Below are 20654 nucleotides of genomic sequence, written 5' to 3' on the forward strand. Positions count from 1 at the left end.
TAGGTCGACCCTCAGTACGTACTTGGAGTGTCATGAAAACAATGGGAGTGCTAGCCTATTGAAGGGAGTGGGTGGAACTCTATTCTCGGCTTTCTGAAAGTTTTTTCTGAGTGAATCTCACGCTCATGAGTAAGGACTGGGACAAGGATGATTATGACAAGGAGAAATTAAATTAACCGGTAAGCAATTTTGTCATCATGCTAAATCAAGCATCATTTTGTTGGCAACCGATTGAGAACACTACACAGAACTCGGATCTATACAATAAAGCACCATGGTATACGATGATAGATTGCTGCAGCATACTAACAATTCCGATAGAATTGTATATTTTAGTATGGAACTTTAACTGCGTAGAGTGTTCCTATAGGAAGCACGGCAATTTCCTGTTAGGAAAACAACTGATTATGCCCTATTGAGAAATTATGTTTCATGGCATTAAGCCAAGTTCCTCTGCCAAACAGCTTGTAAAACTCGCGACTTTTCATCTAAATTACTTAAGAAGTTTGTATCATAAATGGCCCTTTATTCACAATTTCTCAAGAATCCTGGTCCTAGTGAAAAACAACTCTAAACCAGTATGGAAGGGTCAGTCTTGCTCAACGAACACGCAATTAGTTGATTTATAAGGGATATGAGCACAAAAACGCCAACCGGTTAAAATAGCCATGCATAGCTCCAAGGCCTTAGAGCCTTAGACATAAGAAATATTACGTTAGATTAGAACAATCAGCAGACCTCGCAAGAACAGTGAATAATAAATTAGGAGGAGTAAAGTTGGCAGGTAGCTGGGCAGACACTCTATGCAACACATTCATCACGACCACCCAGTTAATTATATGCAAAGACTTAATACAGGATCAGTGAGTGTGGCATTCTGAAGGTTGTGTGATGCAGAAAATAATTAAGCAGTGGAGGAAAGCAAGAAGAGAGTAGGAAATTAGAGTGGAAGAAGAAGCATACAAAGGGTACGCGAAACAGAAAAGCAGTCATGGAAGATCTCTAGAGAGTAGAAAGTGCAACAGGAAAGCAATCTATAATGGAGGCAAACTACAAGCAATCGATTGAATTCAAGCACATTTAAAAATATTTTTGGAAGAGAAGAATTTTCAGTTACGTCTTGAGTGTATACAGCACGAGCATGGGTAAAGTTGTAAATTTCAGAAGCACATTTTGAATCTTTCTAGATGATAGATTGGATTCAAACAATTCTTAACAGCAATGCTTCTGTGCACCAGTAGGTGGTGCTGCGTGCCTATGTGGTAACTCAGTTCCACTCCAGAAGTGAGAGAATAAAGCCGCATCTAAACTGCCATCCCGTGCACTGACGACAGTTTCTTTATTCATTTGCCCTTTGACATGGATCTGGAGCACGGGTCAAAATTTTATTGGCTTTATGAGAACTTAAAAAACTTTGGACAGTGTTTTATAGAACAATGTTCCCATTGAAAACAACGGGATTCAAGCCATGCCAAGATGTCAGGAAGCAGATGTCAGTCACTGGCTGTGATACATTTCATGAAAAGTTTGACAAGAAAACGATGGTTATGCCTCTGTGAAGTCTTAACTTGGTATTGACATTTCTAAAGTATTATCCCTCAGAGCCGATGCACAACAGTTCATGCCTCTTGATAAATCAAAATAAGGACAACTGTTTTTTTTTTTTTTTATAAGTCAGCACGTTGCTTTCAAGAACTACTGGCGCTCTCTGTACAATGCCTTCCATCTCCCTTTTCTGGACCGGGTCAGCCTTCCTACACACCGGCCAATAAATTACACCCTCATGTGGATGAGCAGCGCTTTGGGGATTTCTCGGGGCAAAGAAAGGGAGGGCTGTGCACAATAGGACACTGTAAGCTGGATAGTCCTCTGTACACAGAAGAAATGTAATGTACAAAAAGAGCCAAAGGATTGCTGAAAATATAAGGACACCCGTTAAAATAATGGATTTTTCCCCTTTTGAAATGTAAACTGACAGCTGCTAAAGAAGGTCAAAAACACATCGAAAGAAAACTATCTAGGCTATTCCTATTTGTAGAGAAAATAGAGTCAGAATAGTAGTGTTAAAAAGAAAGTACTGAAGATTTTACACAAACGTATCCTAGAGCTAGCTGTTGGAACTGGAATTCCAAACGCATGCACGTCTTGGTTTATCTCCAAAAGAGGCGGCGGTCTTGTGAAGGGTAGGAGGCCTCACAAAAGTAGAACTCGCGCTCTTATCCATACATCAAGGGTGACGGCAGCAGCACGCCTACAATTGTCTCTACGGAGCTTTGACGTTGGGCCTTCCTCAAGCATCATTAGCTCCGACTTGAAGGTGGCAGTAGGCACACAACTGCAGAGCTAGGGCCGTGTCCCACGTGTCTTAGAGGCCACCAGCAACCACTGGTACGGACAGGTATCCTAATCTCTGGAAAGTCAAACCATTAGCTGCTGCCATTGCACGAATGAGGAGGAGGGAACTTTAAGACGTAAACTCACCTTAAAGTTGGACTGGTTTCACTTCCTTTGTACGAGCCAGAATTGCTGCTGCTAGCCGAGGAGGCTCCATAGCTTTCGTGATTGGTAACGGGGCTGACTGGATTCCTTCCCAGCATGGACATAAGATCCTTGTCACGTGACACAGGAGGGCTGGTTCCTGCCTTGTGAGATGAGCAACTCGATGTGCCCCTTCCATGAGAACTGCGGCTAAGAAAGCGAGAACAATCATATTAACACATCATTAAGAGCTGTTCGACGCACACTAGTGCGTGTGCATTCTTCTGTAAAAATTGGTGCACGACAAAGCACTGGAGACAAAACGTTGTAAAGCATCAAATAATTCATGCATTTCAGAAGCTCAGTGCCGTAGACAGTGACTGCATTGTTGAGATACAATATTTCGAAAATGCACTGCGGATACAGTCGATGGTAGAAGGGTCTGAAATACTGTACATTATATGCTGCCGAATTAAAACGCAAATTCCCTCAATTCCTAGAAGGTAATTCAATATTATTTTATTTGGGTCTTGCTGCAACATTCAAATCGGTCAAAGTCTCATTAATGCAATATTCAAATGGGCTACGATTTGAGGAGTGAAACAGCTCTCTTTGCCATTGCTTGAGAAGCTTCAGAAAGGGATTTTCCTTCTTTTTTATATTCTTTTAATGGCATTTGCTAGTTTATCTATTTGAGCGGGTGAAAAAGTAATTAAATATTCGCCGAAACCATTCTAGGCATGCCTGGTATCCGCAAGTTTATTCGGCGATCTTTCACATGTCCCTTTGCCTTGAGTGTAATCGTTTCTGAGGAGCCTTGTAAATGGAAACATTTTGAAAATGTTGCTCACGAGACTTTTTTCTTTAAAGGACAAATAAAGACAACACTTGAAATAGCAATAAAAACTAATCAAACTGACATTAAATGAAATGCATGTTTTTATCTCCGCCCACTCCTGTTTGGGAAAGCTGCCACTTTTGCCATATCATCTGCCACTCTTTCAGGGAGTTTTTCATTTAGAACAAATACAGACATTCAGATCAGACCAACCACCACCTGGGACAGCTCAGGGAGCGATACACGCCACGTGGTACATCAACATGAATCCATGTCACGTCAGCCGACAATGCTGCCTCAACAAGAACAAGAGCAATCAGCGCACTGATTGCATGTGCTATGTTTCTCCTGATTTATTCTGATTCTTGGCTGAGGATTGATTTATTTTGTTGCCACGCTCTGCCATAGATTTGTGGGCCTGGTTATCGAAACTACTTCTAGAAAAGGACATAAAGGGATACACTTTCATCTTATCATAGTCCTAAGGATTGTATCATTTACAAATTAAACAGGAGACCGAAACATTAACGTGTTTTCACACCCTGCAACCTATTAAGTTTTAAATTGCTCATATCTATGGATTCTTGTAGTAGAGGATTACTGAACTTTGATATGGGAAGAGTGAAGCAGCTTTCACCTGGCATTCATTCAAGAACTGAACCTTAAGAACTTTATGGAGGAGTCATCCGAGCGTTGTATGCTAGACAATATAATCCCTTGTATCCATCCATTGTTGTGACAATTCTTTGTAATCCATGTTACTTGTTGTTTTCTTGTCATACAAAGTGAAACCTTTTATTTCACATGTGCGCCTCAATGTATTTTCCCGTAAGTGATTGGGTGACTATATACAACAGCAATGAAATTGTTAGACCTGACAGCCTTAGGGTGGTCACCCCTAACTTTTTGCTTGCCTCCCTCCACTTTTTTGACACTGTTTTTGCTGGCTTTTAGACTCTGCGCACTTTATCACTGCTAACCAGTGCTAAAGTGCATATGCTCTCTCCCTTTAAACATGGTAACCTTGGATCATACCTGATTGGACTACTTAATTTACTTATAAGTCCTAGTAATGTGCACTATATGTGCCTAGGGCCTGTAGATTAAATGCTACTAGTGGGCCTGCAGCACTGGTTGTGCCACCCACGTAAGTAGCCCCTTTACCTGGTCTCAGGCCTGCCATTGCAAGGCCTGTGGGTGCAGTTTCACTGTCACCTCGACTTGGCATTTAAAAGTACTTGCCAAGCCTAAACCTCCCCTTTCTCTACATATAAATCACATCTAATGTGTGCCCTAGGTAACCCCTAGAGCAGGGTGCTCTGTGGGTGAAAGGCAGGACATGTACCTGTGTAGTTTACATTTCCTGGTAGTGTAAAACTCCTAAATTCGTTTTTGCACTACTGTGAGGCCTGCTCCCTTCATAGGCTAACATTGGGGCTGCCCTCATACAGTATTGGAGTGGTAGCTGCTCATCTGAAAGGAGTAGGAAGGTCATATTTAGTATGGCCAGAATGGTAATACCAAATTCTGCTGACTGGTGAAGTTGGATTTAATATTACTATTCTAGGAATGCCACTTTTAGAAAGTGAGCATTTCTTTGAACTTAAATCTTTCTGTGCCTTACAATCCACGTCTGGCTGGGCTTAGCTGACAGCTCCTTGTGCATTCACTCAGACACACCCCAAACACAGGGTACTCAGCCTCACTTGCATACATCTGCATTTTGAATGGGTCTTCCTGGGCTGGGAGGGTGGAGGGCCTGCTCTCACACAAAGGACTGCCACACACCCTACTGGGACCCTGGCAGACAGGATTGAACTGAAAGGGGACCTGGTGCACTTCTTAGCCACTCTTTGAAGTCTCCCCCACTTCAAAGGCACATTTGGGTATAAAACAGGACCTCTGCCATACCTCATCAGACACTTGCTGGAGAAGAAACCTGAACCAGAACCTGCATCCTGCCAAGAAGAACTGCCTGGCTGCCTAAAGGACTCACCTGACTGATTTCTACAAAGGACTGCTGCCTTGCTGTTGCCCTGCTGCCTTGCTGTACTCTTGTCTGGCTGTGAAAGTGCTCTCCAAGGGCTTGGATAGAGCTTGCCTCCTGTTCCCTGAAGTCTCAGGACCAAAAAGACTTCTCTTTTTCATTTGGACTCTTCGTGCGCCGAAATTTTCGACGCACAGCTTGTTCCGCGGCGAGAAAAACACCGCACACGATGCTGATCGACGCGACGCCTTCGGGCGACCGGAACTTCGACGCACGGCCTTGCAAGGACAACACCGTCCGACTTCAGAGGAGAAATCGACGCGACACCTGCCGTGAGAGCGAAACTTCAACGCACAGCCCCGCGGAACGACGCGCAGCCGGAGAACAAGCCGGAGAATCCACGCACAGACCAGGGACATCTGGTAATCCCCGCGACCCATAGAGAGAGACCGTCCGCGCGCCGGAAAACGACGACGACTTCCCCGCGTGAAAAATAACGATGCAAGTCCGTGTGTGCTGGGGAGAAATCGACGCACACACCATTTTTCCACGTATCTCTTCTTCTGCGGCCCTTTGCGGAGATTTTCCACTCCAAACCAGGTACTTTGTGCTTGAAAGAGACTTTGATTGATTTTTAAAGACTTAAAACACTTGATATCACTTGCCAGTGATATCCCTACAATTTCACATTGCATCTTTATTCGTTTTGACCAACAATTTTCCTGATAAATATTATATATTTTTCTAATCACTGTGTGATGTATTTTTGTGGTGCTATATTGTGTTATTGTATGATTTATTACACAAATACTTTACACATTGCCTTCTAAGTTAAGCCTGACTGCTTGTGCCAAGTACCAGAGGGTGGGCACAGGATAATCTTGGATTGTATGTGACTTACCCTGACTAGAGTGAGGGTTCTTGCTTGGACAGAGGGTAACCTGACTGCCAACCAAAAACCCCATTTCTAACAGAAATGAATACTGTTTTTCTATAAATGTACCATAACGTGGACGTGCTTTTCTGAATTAAGCCTTTGTTTGCATTACTTTATTCTTGATGTAACAACAAATATTTACTAGCATGCAGATAATAATCTGTTCTACTGGAGAGGCCTTGATGGCCATGATATATCCCACGGAACAATTGCTTTAACTATGGATGTGCAAAACCCATCCCAATCTGAACATAAACAAAAAGGAGTGGATCCTCACTGCCAAAGCAAACATGCATAACTAGGACACAACTGGTTCTAAGAGCTGAATGTGCAAGGATTAGCCCCTCAACTCAACTGTGCCAAAGTTCCTGGGAATCTTCACTGATACAAACCTCACCTCCATATTTCGTACAAGACCAAGATTGTATGGAATTAACTGTCCTTGTGTTGCAGTGTGAAGCCTTCCCTACCAGAAGGTGATGTCAGAATAGCTGTTGGTGCATGACTCACTTCTTCCTTGCTCTGCTGGCTGGCACCCAGAGACCCATTTGACACCCCCAAAAGGTTTTCTTCATGCAGCCCACCTCAAAGGGCTATAGAAAATTTGACAATATTACTCCAACCCTCAGGAATCTTTCCTTATACTCTCTGCCTTCCCTTGTACCCTTAAAAAACCTTGATGCATCATCTTTAAATAGAAAATGACCTTTGTAGAAGATAACGGCAACCAGAATGCTTCGCAAATCAACAAATCAATTTAGGGCACTGCAGACATTTGATTCAAATACATAAGGCATCTCTCTAGCCTTCCTTCAACTTGTAGGCTTTGAGTGATTTCCTCCAGACGGTTTCAAAAGAAAGTTTATTATGCTGAGAAAGAAAAATCCTTGCGTGTTCTTGCCTTCATTCACCCTTCCTGAAGGAGGTAGTCCAGCAAGGAGCTCATCTGATCTGTATAAAATTTCGAAATATCCTTTCAATTAAATAATGTCAGCTGCCACACAGTTATTGACATTTAGCAAGCACATTATCCTTCCCTATCAAAGAAGCATCACATTTCCCCAGTCATATCTGGTGCTCTACCAGTTATCACCACATTCTAAAGCAAAGCAAGTGACTATAGAACTTGTGTCACTGCAGTGGAAAATATTTATGACCGATGTGCACTGTGTGGAAAATCTGCACTTTCCGCAGGGTCATCCCAATTTTATTTTGCTGAATCCTATTTTTACTGGCTATAGAACTTTGTGCACTTTACTCCTGATAACCAATGGGAAATACCTGTGCTCATCCTTTCAACATGATAAAAGTGGTATGCTCCTGATTGGCACATTTAACTTACTCATAAGTCCCTAGTTTATAAGTAGTAAGCTTATCCAGGGCCTGCAAGTAAAATGTCAACTGGACTGCAGCACCCACTGTACCACTCACTACAGTGACAATGTAAACATGTCTGCAGGCCTGCCACTAGTAGCCTGAATATGCAGCTTTTAATTGCAAATGACACCTGTCAAAATAACACCTTTTGATAGACCTAAATCTTCCTTTGAGGATTCATAAGCCACCCCTAAGTAGGACTTATTGCCCACAAGGCAAGGTGCATGGTATCTAAAAGTAGGGCATGTATAGGTTTAATGTTCCTAATCAAATATACAGGTGCACTGTTCCAAGGAGAGAAAAATAGAGCCTAATCCTACAAGAGTGAGAACCCCCAGTCATCACATTGGATGACTAGCATCATCATCGGGAAAGTTCCTCGTCAGGCCGGTGCTGCAATGCCTGATGGGCTCCCCGAAGGGGGGCTCTTAACCGTATTGCTCTGAATGTAGCAAAGAAAAACAGGTCATATAGGTGAACTACCTAAATCTGAATACCTGAGCAATAGGGAGAGAAAAAGAGTTAAAATTGGTTACTCATCTTAAAAGTACATCATAAGTTTAATCAGCAAACATAAGATGGGGACCAAGGTTAAAATCACAGGAAAGAGTACATGGGTGAGTGGTGATGCTCACTTACTCTCTCTAAGAACACAAGAGGACTGAACCAATTCTGGTGCCTCACTTCGTGGGTCTACATGTTTCGCGTCTAGTGGTCCAGCCGGATCCATTGACGCTTCATCAGGACCAGTACAAAAATGACAACCTCTCCAAACAATAATTTAATTCCAACCCTAATAGGGAGGTCAAAAGTAAAGAGCAGCCGCATAAGAGAATACGTATGGATTTGTTTATTCATTTATATCACGCACCAAAATATCTTGCAGCTGAAGGCCGCCATTAGCATTTTAGATACACGAAGCTTCTTAAAATCATGCCAAACAATACTCAAGCTTACAAATGGTATTTTTAGAGAACGCTTCGAGGCTTCGGAGCCACAGCAGAAGCAGGGTTGTCCTGCAGGAGCAAAAAGGCTTTTGACTGCAAACTGAAATATAACGTTTCTGCAAAATCTAATAGAAGCTGAAGCTCAAACCATTTTCTTTAGTCGGAAGAAAACGCATGCATCCCTGAAAGCATAACGTAACTCTCTCGTGAACATCCGATGCACCAATCAGCTGTAAAGCACTATCATTCCGGAGAGTTCCATGCTTACATGCGAGAAAATGAGGACCTTTTGATTCCGGGGGCACCCACGGGGGCAGGCGTGGCAGACATATGAACTTCTGGGGCCGAAATACTCCCGGTGCTGCTCGACGAGCTGAAATCCGCCTCACTCCCTAAGAAGAAAAAGAGAAAAATATACATTGTTTGGTTGCTCAAAAATGGTGCCTATAACAAAAGCAGGCACGAGGAAATTGATTTGCACACATAAAACGGGCGTGACATGGTTACATTCGTCAGGAGTCTGTTTCACAGTCGGCCTGCTCACGTCGTCAAAAGTAAGACTAAAGAACTACTGTTTCAATAAATGTTTTGTAAAATATATACACAAACACACACAGATTAACAGCTAACTAAAAAGTTAGGTGCCAATTTGTTTTGAAGTTGCAGGTGTCCGACAGGGTAGATTACCTATTACAATAAATAAATCTAGCTTTAGTTGAAATCAATGACACTATGCTGTGTTACAGCACAGGCACTGAGGACTAACCAGGCCTTTTAAGAACAATGTATCTCCATCTTAGATATGCGTTTATGAAGTAGGTAAACATCTGATGTTTAAGATCTCAAGGACTATCTCCCAGGGACGTCCTAGAGGTCTAACTTATGATTTGGAAGACATCTTGGACTTCACAGATATACTTCCAAAAATAATGAGCATAGACATCACGACAATTATAAGAACTTTAAAGTTTTATGTTAAAAAAGCATGTTTCAATCCTCTCAGAAACCGTGGCCTTCCCCATCATTCCCTTTACGAAAAGGAAAAAGACATGCAACAATCAAAAACTGGCCTAAGCAGAACATAAGTAATTTCCTTTAATCTGGCTCAGGGTCAGAAGGCGGCTTTAAATGGTTTACTGTAAGCTGCACTGAAACCAGGATTTGTGCAGCTTCCTTTCGGGCGACAAACATCCAATTAGAACAAAACGGGGCATATTTTAGCTCTCATTGGAAACTGTAAACGACCTTTGAAGGATCAGCATTTAAAATACGACCCAAACCAATGGTGTGGAGAGGAGTGAACAGGAGGTGGGTGATCGCAGAGACCAGAGCTCCAGGATGACATTTCAAAAATGTATGTTCATGCTCAAAAGTGCAGTTTAAATCTCATGTGGCAAGAAAAGGTGGAACACAAAAGTGGAGCAATAGGATGGTGACTTTATACATATCTTGTACTTTTGAGTATCTAGGCAGATATACCCCTGTACATAGGTGATAGTTCCTTGAGTTCCCCTATGCGGTACTGCTTTATTAATGCTTTAATTGTTGCACCTTTTTGCACCCTGTAATATCATTTGGAGTGACTTACTTATACCCTCTCACTCTTGCTTCCATAAGCTTGAATCATTTTATTATTTTGCTTTTCATTTTTACATTAACAGTTTGCTTTGGCTCTCTGAAGCGCATCCTACTGGGTTTTGCCTTCTTTATTGGCTCATTTTATGTGGTTTGTGGCCTGATGCAACCTCACTCGCTCCAGTCGAGGCAGCAAGACGGTAGCCAGAGCCCCTTGAAAACTTTATATGCACTAAATAATTCAGAACTACTCATACTGTAAACATTTTGCTCACTGACATTGAAAGTCATGCGCTTCCACTTCGACCTTCCTTTAAGTCCATATGATGCACCTCCTAAAGGAACATCACGACGCAGTAACAGCACACTTCTGCTCCCAGAAACCAACCATCTCTCTCCAGTTACTGGACGACCTTGCCTTTGACCCTGTACAGCGCTCCACTGCCTTTTGGCTACGTTCGCACACTACAAATAAGATACATACAGGAAGGAAGATCATTATTTGTATTTGACGCGCAGACCAGCGGTGGGAGTACGCGCATGTCTAGTGGCAGTCTGCCTACGGAAGAAGTGTTCACAAACTTGGAAAATCCTATGACAGGTTTGTCTTGCCTGCTGAGGGTTAGCCCCGGGCATCTTGAATGACTGTCCTATCAATCTCAGCAGCTATCCTTACCTAGAAGCGCCTGTAAGTCCTCTTTTCTACTTCTTGAATTACCTCAATATAGCCAATACAAAACTACTCCCGAGAAAAAGAAAAAAAAAAAAGGTCAAGAGCCTTCCGATCTGATTAATTTAATACACACTTCCGAATGAATATTCATAGATAAGATAATTTAGAGCGCATTGGTCTGGCAAATACAAACATTTTAAAGGCAATAAAATCCTTTAGAATTCCCAAATAGGGGACCACTCCAGTCACAACACCAAATTATATCCGATCTTCACCATACACTACCACAAATCAGCAAATGACCAGAAGTGTTGCAGCGATCTTCCAAACTGATCTCTCAGCAGCAATTAATGCAGTCAACCACCCTGCCTTACTAGGCAAAATATAGAAACTGATTACTATGAACCACAGTGCAATGGATACCTCTTCTCTTGCACACAAACTTCAAATAACCATCATCTCACTTGTACAATCATCTCTCTGCAAAATTCAAGCATGTATATAGCAAAGCTCAACCATGGCATCCATACTTTTTTTAAGCTTGTCGGAGACCTTTAATGGTTAGTGTCAAAAGTGCCACTTTCTTCTGTCACTACTACACTGACAAAAATTCGGTCAGACTGGTGATGGAACAATTTGTCGGCAAATACCGTCTTTGATCTTCCTGGCTAGCAGCCTACAATTAGGTTACTTATAGCCACCTAAAATCTGGCCACATCACAAACCGAAATTGTAACATGTTGAAAATGGTCTACCACCCAAACATGTGCATGGTGATACAAGACAATTGTGCGCTCCATCACTTCCAAAAAGCACTGGGAACTGAGTTATCAAGACTAAGCCCTAGCTTTCACTGCGGTTAGTTTAAGTCATTAAATCCACTTTCCACACTCACGACATGGAAGCATTTTCTCTTTGATGAAGTTTTCTCCACAGATCCACATCACCATTGCTATCATACTTTAATGGGTGATATACGATAATGGTGTTAATCTGGAGGGGTTATTTCTTTTTTTTAATGCATGTTACAGCAGATATAGGATACCACTGCCAGGTTACTGCTGCTCAAGTGAACATGGACTACATCATATCAGCCAATCGAGCCCTTTACTGGCTCCCAGTGGTCAGATGCATCTCATGCAATGCCATCTACATCTGGCTATACACGGTGCGGTTCCTGCCTTCTAACACAAGTTTCAAACCTAGCTTTCAAGAAGAACCAGAACTCACATAGCACCTCAAACTATTATTTCCAGTTGCAGAAAGACTTTGGGGGGGGAGGGGGAGCAGGCGGCATTTTAGTACAAACCGCCAAACGCTGGAACACCTTTAAGATCCAAATAAGTAAACTCGAACACACCTTCAGTTTTAAAGTGCAGTAAGGACATGGGTATTTCCTTTCTTCTCTTCCTCCTATATGGACTGTGGCATGCCACCAGACAACCAGGTCCAAGAGATGGCTCTTGGAAGAAGCACAGCCTCATGAAGCACCAAGAGGATGATTATTAAAGATGTGTACAAGAACGTCCTAAGTAATATCCAAAGAACAAGCCAATGGGAAGTATGTCCCTCTATAGCAAACACACAAGCCTCTGCAACATAAGCATGCTGATGCACAGCGCCATGTTTGCTGCAGGAAAGCTGAAGCATGCCTGAGGTCTTCTGGTACAGCTCAACAATCACCACATATGTCACACAGCAACCATACACCCTATCACATGGATTCTAGCCGTAAAAAACAATCATGGATTGCACAACACTAGAGGGACGTAGGTATCAGCAACAAGTGTTCACTAGAATACACTGAAGAAAAGTAGAGATTGGGCCATTTATGCACAACATATAGTTTTCAGTTGGATGTGGCAGCCCATACAACCCGCAATAACAGATAAACTTGTAAATTTAACAAAAATATGAAACAATTGGCTTAGTGGCAAGGTTCTGCAATACTTTTACTTTTGTCTCATGTCTTCTGATCTGAAACACAACCTATTCTATTCAAAAGTTGTGTGGATACAGAGGGACGGACCTCAAACAAGTTAATACAGTAGTAGTAGGAACATAATCAATATTTTGGTGTGAAACCCAGGCGTGAGTAGTGAGGGCGTGCAGTAAGAACCCCTCGGTTAGATATTGGCATGATTATTTAAGACAACACCTTGACCATAATACATCTGTATTTAAAGGAATGAGATGGTGGAGGGTCTTGCGCATTACCACTCGCTAAGAATCTCTTGTCCTAATCCTCATAAGACAAGTCTCGCCACCCCTCAGGTGACAAAGTCTCCTCTGCAATAACTGCATTAATAAAGATGATGTCTCGCAGGCGTGTGAAGGGACAGACCTTTAGCACGAATCATACTTGTCTGGTAGTGCTCAAGAACCTAACTAGCTCTTCCCTTGGTTTTGTCCAATTAGAGACAAAAAGTCAAATTGGAGTCTGTATTCGTACGTTATTTCCTCTTCTCTTGTTTAGTGATGGCACTTTAAAGACTTCACGTCACAAAACTAAGAAGCGTTTTTTATCCACAACTACAGAAAAGCGATACACAAAGGTTTTGCTGAATGAAAGTGTGCACTAGCATGCCAAACCGTACATAGAATTATAGAACGTTTCAGAGATGTCTGGTTGTACAATGCAGAGAACAGGCTAGTCAAATGCTCTCTGCTACAAGTGCATCTGCTGACTGAGCAGGTCTTGAGCTACTCCGAATGCATCGTTGGGAGGGGCCGCGGAGGGATCATGCCTACATGACATGAGGTAGAAATGGAGTCCTGCTCTGGTGGAAATCTCTGGCATTCTCTTTAGTCAGAACCTGGAGAGCGGAAGCAAAGGAAAAAGTGGGGGATGTGGAGGATTTAATTTCTCTGTCGGCATCTGAAAGGATGGTTCTGAACATCTACTAGTAACCCTCACAGGGGCAGTGTTGTGTTGTTATGTATGTAATTATTCTAGATACTATTATTCTAGATACTGAGTTGTTATTTGAAATATGTTGTTGAATTGTGCGCGTGTCTCCATCGCGTGTCGGAGTTCGGATTCGAGAATGGATGGGGGAGTTGTGAGGAGATCGGAGAGAAGATTGGAGAGGAGACACGCAGTGCAGTGTATTCGGCAAGCCTTATCTCTTGTTGATACTTAATAAATATTTCAAACCAAATATAAGGACTCCGACTTTACAGGCAGCAATACGCACAATCATCCAAATTCACAACAAATGGGAAGAAGATCCCCTTATGGCACCGGTACCTAAATTGTCATTGAATGTATGTAGTCGTCAACATGGAAACAGGTAGTGCACCCCACAACTAAGAACTATCACCACCAACCAGGGCCAGATCAAACAATAACAGACTAGGAAGCCCAACCTACTGGCACACAGAAATTAGGGAACACACGGTGTTCCTATGGAGTACTAGTTTCCATTTGAGAGGGGGGTCCCAGTCTAATAGCTGCGCTTCACACTGAACAGGACTGTCCGCTAGGCTGTTCCATGTACGTAGTAGCAGAGGAAACAAAAAAAAAAAACACACACTAATGGCTGAAAAACAGCCCAATGCAACTACCAATGGCTGAAATTAGTTCAAGGACTTCTCCGTCACATTCTTTGTTTTGCCGACAAAGTGAGCCTTGAACGGAAAAAGATACGGGAGCATCCTGGACAAAAATATCACGGTTGGCAATAAAACATCCATACGTAACTCCTGCTTTAGTGTACGGACATTCTAGACCACAATGCTCGCTTTTCTTTTTACCAAAAGTCTGCCCAACCAAAAGCCGGTAACCAAAAATGAGCGAGCTTTAAAAAAAAAAAAAAAAAAAAAAGAAAATGAAGAGGAAAAAAAAAAAAAAAACACACAACTAGACTGGGACACGGGGGAGCAACAAGCCCCCCTGATCTCCCGATCACCGTTGAATCCAGCACTGCAAAGCAGAGCCAATGAAATACACACCCACAAAAGAAAACAGAGGAAAAATAAAGGCCAAGTTTCAGTACATAAACCTGACCCTGTCATCTTCGGACAGGCTGGAATTGACAGCACATGCACCGAAACGACGTAATTAATAGCCACATGTTATGTAACCCTGCATACACAACCCGGAAGAATTAAAATCAGGGGGTGCAGCTGAACCAGGGTTGACTCGCACTATCTCACCTTTAGGATCCACCGACAACACCTTAATAAAATAGTGCCCGTTTCTTTTCGCGGTGTTGAAGATGGACAAGTGAACATTTTGTTTTCAAATAAGTAGCAATTAAATAATACAATAATAAAAACAATCGAATTTGAAGAATGTGTGTGTTTTTTTCAGCGGACTACTAAACCTCTGCGGGAATGCAGAGTGTTCGTCATCACAACTTATAAACAAAAATAGATACGGTTTCTAAGAAAATAAAACGCTTCGCTGGCAAACATTCCAAGCAATGCGCGACGCTGTGGGAGTTTATGGATATTCTGTCAAAGAACAGCGTGAGAGTAAAAGGCGCAGCGCCACGAGCGTGTATAGTTATTAAACGCGTTACACTTACGTGTCGTGGAGAGAACTATATGCACGTGCGGATTCAGAAGCCCACAGCCGTGCCCACCTTTACCGAAGGACTGGCCTCGCTAGAGGGGGCTCCATTTAAAGGCCTGGAGGGACGCGAGCACCAAACACGTTATTTTTTCAAAATAAGTACCCGATGGCGACCCGTTAAAACTAGCAGATCTTGCCTTGCTTAATCTCAATTTGTTTTAAGAACGCTTCAGTGCATCCATAACTATGTAACATTCCAATGGATACAGATAATGAACATTCACTACAAGTCGAAAGTAATTAGGTTGGCAGACCGTATAAATATTCCATGTAAGAACCACTGTAACAGCGCAGCTTGAAGACACAACGGCTGTTATCTGGCAGTCAGAAAAAATAAAATACGGCCCAAAACGACATCCCGATTCACCTGGTTAACAACGAGATGTAAACCACTTCCGGTGCTAAAGAGCATACGCGGCCGGTGCATTCTGGAATGGTGAGCTTGATTGACAACTGTTCGCCAGCTTTGAAAAGCCACATAATGCAAGAAAGACAAACTGCAGGCCAGATCTGAACTATCAAATCAGACCCCGGTAGATGGTCCTTTTCGATTTCTTCCAGCCATAAACAGACAAGGTTCCTTCACCTCCACTGTTTTACTTGCACAAAGGAAAGCTTACAGCATTTGTGGTGTTTAAGATTCAGTTCAGAAACAACAGAAAAGGGGTGGAGCAGTGCTCCAGCTTTGTACAAGGGATATGTTCACTTCTTTTCAGCATGGCTATGAGGTGGCTTCATGACCTGCACAGCATCTTCTGCCAGTTCTGGCTTTTTAGCTAACATCGATTTGCATGATGGGATTTGTGGTACTGCAAAAGCTAAACCCAGCATGAAAATTGATGACGAGTAAAAAGTAGGGTTGTCTGGAAGTACCAAGACATCTCTAGGGATGTTTGTTTTTACAACACCATCAGTGTCATGCTGCTCCCCCTCCAGGCTGACAAAAAAGACTCGCTGTATGCACTATGATGACCCCCGCAACCCATTCCTTGTTGGGCAAGAGGGATAATTCAGAGATTCACAATGGGACGCAGAGGGAATCTTGTCAACTACTACAAAGTTCCTGCTGCCTCGAGCTCCATCTCTTCCCATAGATGCCCCCAACAGCAGGGCAAAAGAGAGATCTTGGAGGTGTTGTAGGAAATGTGAAAGATAAATGCATTACTGCAAATGCAAAATGCGAAAACATCACGCAACATCAAGCATCAATAGATGCTACACCGCTGTTCACAATCAAAAATCAGTTTAGGCCCAACCCTCACATTGAAACGAGCAAGCTTAAAGGTTTATTGAAGGATGTACCAGAGTGAGAAATCTGAAAAAGTCATCTGTTAAAGGTCAACTCATGACTGGCCAACCTGCAGGTATTTAGAACATTAGCACACAAGTCCCCAGCACACTCTCTGTGCCTACAAACAGGTCATGGACTGATTAGATACTGGGCACATAAATGAATTAGCTCTAACCACACAGGTGCACGATTTACAGTGGTTGCTGGGAAGAAACCAAACTCCAAATGCTTAGGAGTCTCAGACCCACAATCCTGTCAGCACACACTTCAAATAAATAGCATTAACAAAAGAGCACATACTCATTCCTAGGTCAAAGAATGCTCGGTCATAAACCTTTGTCAAATGTATAATAGAGTGAGTAATGTCTTAAACTAGGAATTCGGGGTTTTGTGGCCGCATGGCTTCGAGTGTTTCCATGCTAATCTGTAAACTTACAAGTTATCAATTGTTAATCATGGGTAATAAAGTATTGTACTGATTTGTATATGAATCTGTTTGTGAACAGGCATTTGAGAAAAAACTGTAGAGGTAGGTCGTTCAGGGCTGAGGTGCAGTCATTAGTGTTTATCTCCCAGTAGCGACAGTAACTACTGTGTTTGCAACCACCAAGAAGAGTCTGTGTGGCCATTTTTGAGTCTAGAGAGCATATTCATTCACCCCGGAACCGAGAGGCACATATATATGACTGCTGGGACCTTAGAGCTGTGTTAGCAGCTTCCAGAAGTTAAGAAGTGAATGCTGATGGGACTTCTTTTGGAAATAGGAGTCTGATGTCAGGCTTTGATTAACTTGAAAATATTCTCATCATAAAACACTTGGCCAAGCCGGAACAGTAGAGCCACGTTCAAGCCAGTTGGTGCTCCCAAAATCTGGTGGGAAGCATTCATGTGGCAAATGTCGTCCATGATGTAGCTGCAAAAGGCACGCATAAACCGAAGGTGCTTGGACACCTGGGATGCACTGTCAGGGAGATATTGCGCAAGGATTATTGTCTGATGGCACCCTTCTCAGAATTCTTGTGCTTCCTCTGCAGTGGGTGCATTCATTGGTGGATGTATATTTGGACAGATTACAGTGTTTGGGCAGGTGCTCTTGTGGTTGAGACTGTAGGATCAAGCAATTGGCTTGGCAACATGCTGACAACTTAACTGAGGATGCAAATCAGCTGTTAGACGGAGGTGAGCCCACCATTTTACAGCATAATCTTGGGGCATGTCGGTTTTGATGGGTGGACTGTACTGTGTGGCATTAGTTGTTTGCTGTAGCAAAAGCTCTTAGATGAACAATGCAGAGACCTGTGAAATCCTGGTCCATTGGCAAATTCTAGAAATCCTTCTGTAATGCGCAAAAATAATTGTTTTACTTATATAGAGTATTGGATGAGAAAATTAAGACTAGTTAATTGTTTTAAAGCAGGGATGTGCCAAAGAGTTTTCTTAAGCAGATGCACTACTTGTTCCTACAGCAAGGGGCACAGGAGAACTCTGTACATCCTCCAAGCCATGTCTACAGCATTCATGATCCGTTGTTGAAGTGGGCAAGCTAGGATCAGTATTCTGCTACATATAGAGTCTTAATGCTTTGGTAGAACTGAGTGATGCCAGCCGTAGCACATGTATACAAATGAGGTAGTGGGATGTGCCCCTTGGGCATGGACACTGGAGGGTTGCAGGCATGCTGGTAGAGGTACCCCTCCCACACAGTGGTAGTATTCTGTCTCAAGTGTGGAGTGGGACTTACTGTTTATTAGAGCAGGCCATAAGCACGTGAGACTTTGTAGTCATGTGTATAATTTTGGGATCGTTAAGAAAATGGCTCTTGTAGAAACAATTGGCAAACTTATGAATCTAGCTCCTTATAGGATCCTAGGTTCTCCTCAAGAAGAGAAGATTACTTTGCACCTCTGTACACCATACCCAGGTTGTTCCTGACATCAGTAAGGACCCTGTCATTGACCGAAGCGTCAAGTTCAGTTTTGAAGCCAGAGGTGCTGCAGGTCAAGAGTGTTTGTGTTTGACTGTATTAGAGAAGAGCTGTTGCTGTTCCTTTACCTCAAAATTCTTCCCGATTTGGGGCCCATCCTCAGGATTCTCCTCTGACCCACTTCTTGACAGGAATTATTTCATTTATCTCCCATACACTCATGAAAACTGCATTTTGTTAGCTATCAGTTTCATCATCACATGAAATGTCTAAATGTTTTGTCGGTAAATGAGTTGATGTGGTACAAGAAGGGAACGGTCTGCGGTCCTGCCAGAAAGTATGAAAGGCATAGACCCCATAAAGTGGGTGTGGTACATAGTCATAAAGGGTTAGAACATACACTTTACTTTCAGTATTCAAGACTAACCATACTTAGTCTGTGGACAACAGATAGCCAACCCATATGGTCTAAATGGACTCGTTTTCAAGGTATAAGCCACTGATGGCCCCACGTGATATGATTGCATCTCTTGGCCTCCAGTAGCTAAACCCATCTGAAGTCTAATAAACGTTAATTAAACAATTTAGAGTCAACTGTCTACTTCTAATTTGCCTCATATCTGTGCTCAAAGGCTTGGCTCCTTTGTGAATGCTATCCCTGTGCGTAGTTTAAATCACTCCCCTCAGCTCTCCAACTCACTTTAGCAGTGTAGAGTCTAGTTGGGGTCTATGCTTTCAAAGACATAGATGCAGGGGCTGCCGTGTTATTGCAACCAAAACTGAAAATTGACCAAGGAGAAGTAAGTTAGCCTAGTTGGAATGCATGCAGGTTCCCATCACACAGTACGTTTTAGAAAAAATAAGTCACACATGCTTGTAATAGATATGTTTGTGTGTGTGTTTGTATGTTTGTAGGTGGTTGTGTTTGTATGTATTAGTGTATGCTTGCACATGGTTATGTGTGAGTGTATACTTGTGGTCTGCCAACCCTTGATATTATGCTAGCCCTGGAATTAATACTGTTAGTTCTTGGCATATTGTAGGCATCCTTGGCATGATGGTCGCCACCCTGGTAAGTGGTAGCCCTCAAATAATAATTATGATTCTTGCCATATTCTGGATATTCAATATGATGGTGCCCACTCTTAAAAACATGCTGGTCTTGATTTAATCATGGTAATTCTGAGCATTCTGTGGGAATCAGTGTAATGATGGTGGCAACCTGTTGTTGAAGGCTGGACCAGTGCATGGTGGTGGGTATTATGGCATATTGAGGCCTGCTCCTAGTAAAACTCTGGACTTGCCACAATGGTGGCAATTATTTGCGTAATGCAGGTATCCATGACTTGTGATGCCCTGCTTGTTAGGTTCTGTTGGCCCCTGCTTATTAGCGCTGGTAATGCATAGCATATTGTGGTCACACTTAGCATGACCGTGCCCACTTCCTCTTGATAGAATATTATCCCTATTATAATGGTAATAATTCTTGGCATGTGGAGGTTATCTATGGCATGATGGCGACTACTGTCTACCCTTTATATAATGTAACTGTTGGACCTGGCCCTTTTACAGGGTCATTCCCCAGACTTTTTGCTTTTTGCCTCCTTATTTTTCTGACCTTTGTTTGCTGACGTTTTGATTCTGAGCACTTTTTTACTGCTAACCAGTGCTAAAGTGCATGTGCTCTCTCTTACAAAATTGGTATAATTGGCTTATACCTAATTGGCATATTTAATTTACCTATAAGTCCCTTGTAAAGTGGTATCCCTATACCCAGGGCCTGTAAATTAAATGCTACTACTGGGCCTGCAGCGCTGCTTGCACCACCCACTGAAGTAGCCTGTCAAGCCTATCTCAGGCCTGCTAGCACAAGGCCTGTGTGCACAGTTTTTTGCCAAAGGGACCTGGCATCTAAATTTACGTGCCAGGCCCAGAACTCCCCTTTTACTAAATGTAAGTCACCCCTAAGGTACGCCCTAGCTAGCCTTTGGGCAGGGTGCCATGTATGTAGAAGGCAGGACACGTGCCATGTTGCGTGGCCTGTCCTT

General features: G+C 42.7%; 1 protein-coding gene across 3 annotated transcripts in view; it reads right to left on the minus strand.

Moving 5' to 3' along the window:
* Positions 1-20654, minus strand: part of SYBU (syntabulin) — a 200525-nt gene that overhangs the window by 14061 nt on the left and 165810 nt on the right. For 2 of the 3 annotated variants that reach the window (XM_069220634.1, XM_069220635.1), the window contains exons 4-5: positions 8833-8956; positions 2482-2688 (exon numbers count right to left, since the gene is read on the minus strand). In XM_069220634.1, coding sequence (XP_069076735.1) covers positions 2482-2688; positions 8833-8956 — 331 coding nt within the window. Of the gene's footprint in view, positions 1-2481; positions 2689-8832; positions 8957-15344; positions 15458-20654 lie in introns of those variants that run through there. The other variant, XM_069220636.1, reaches the window with a different exon arrangement.

Source organism: Pleurodeles waltl, chromosome 2_2 (assembly GCF_031143425.1).
Source record: "Pleurodeles waltl isolate 20211129_DDA chromosome 2_2, aPleWal1.hap1.20221129, whole genome shotgun sequence".
Classification (NCBI taxonomy): Eukaryota; Metazoa; Chordata; class Amphibia; order Caudata; family Salamandridae; genus Pleurodeles; species Pleurodeles waltl.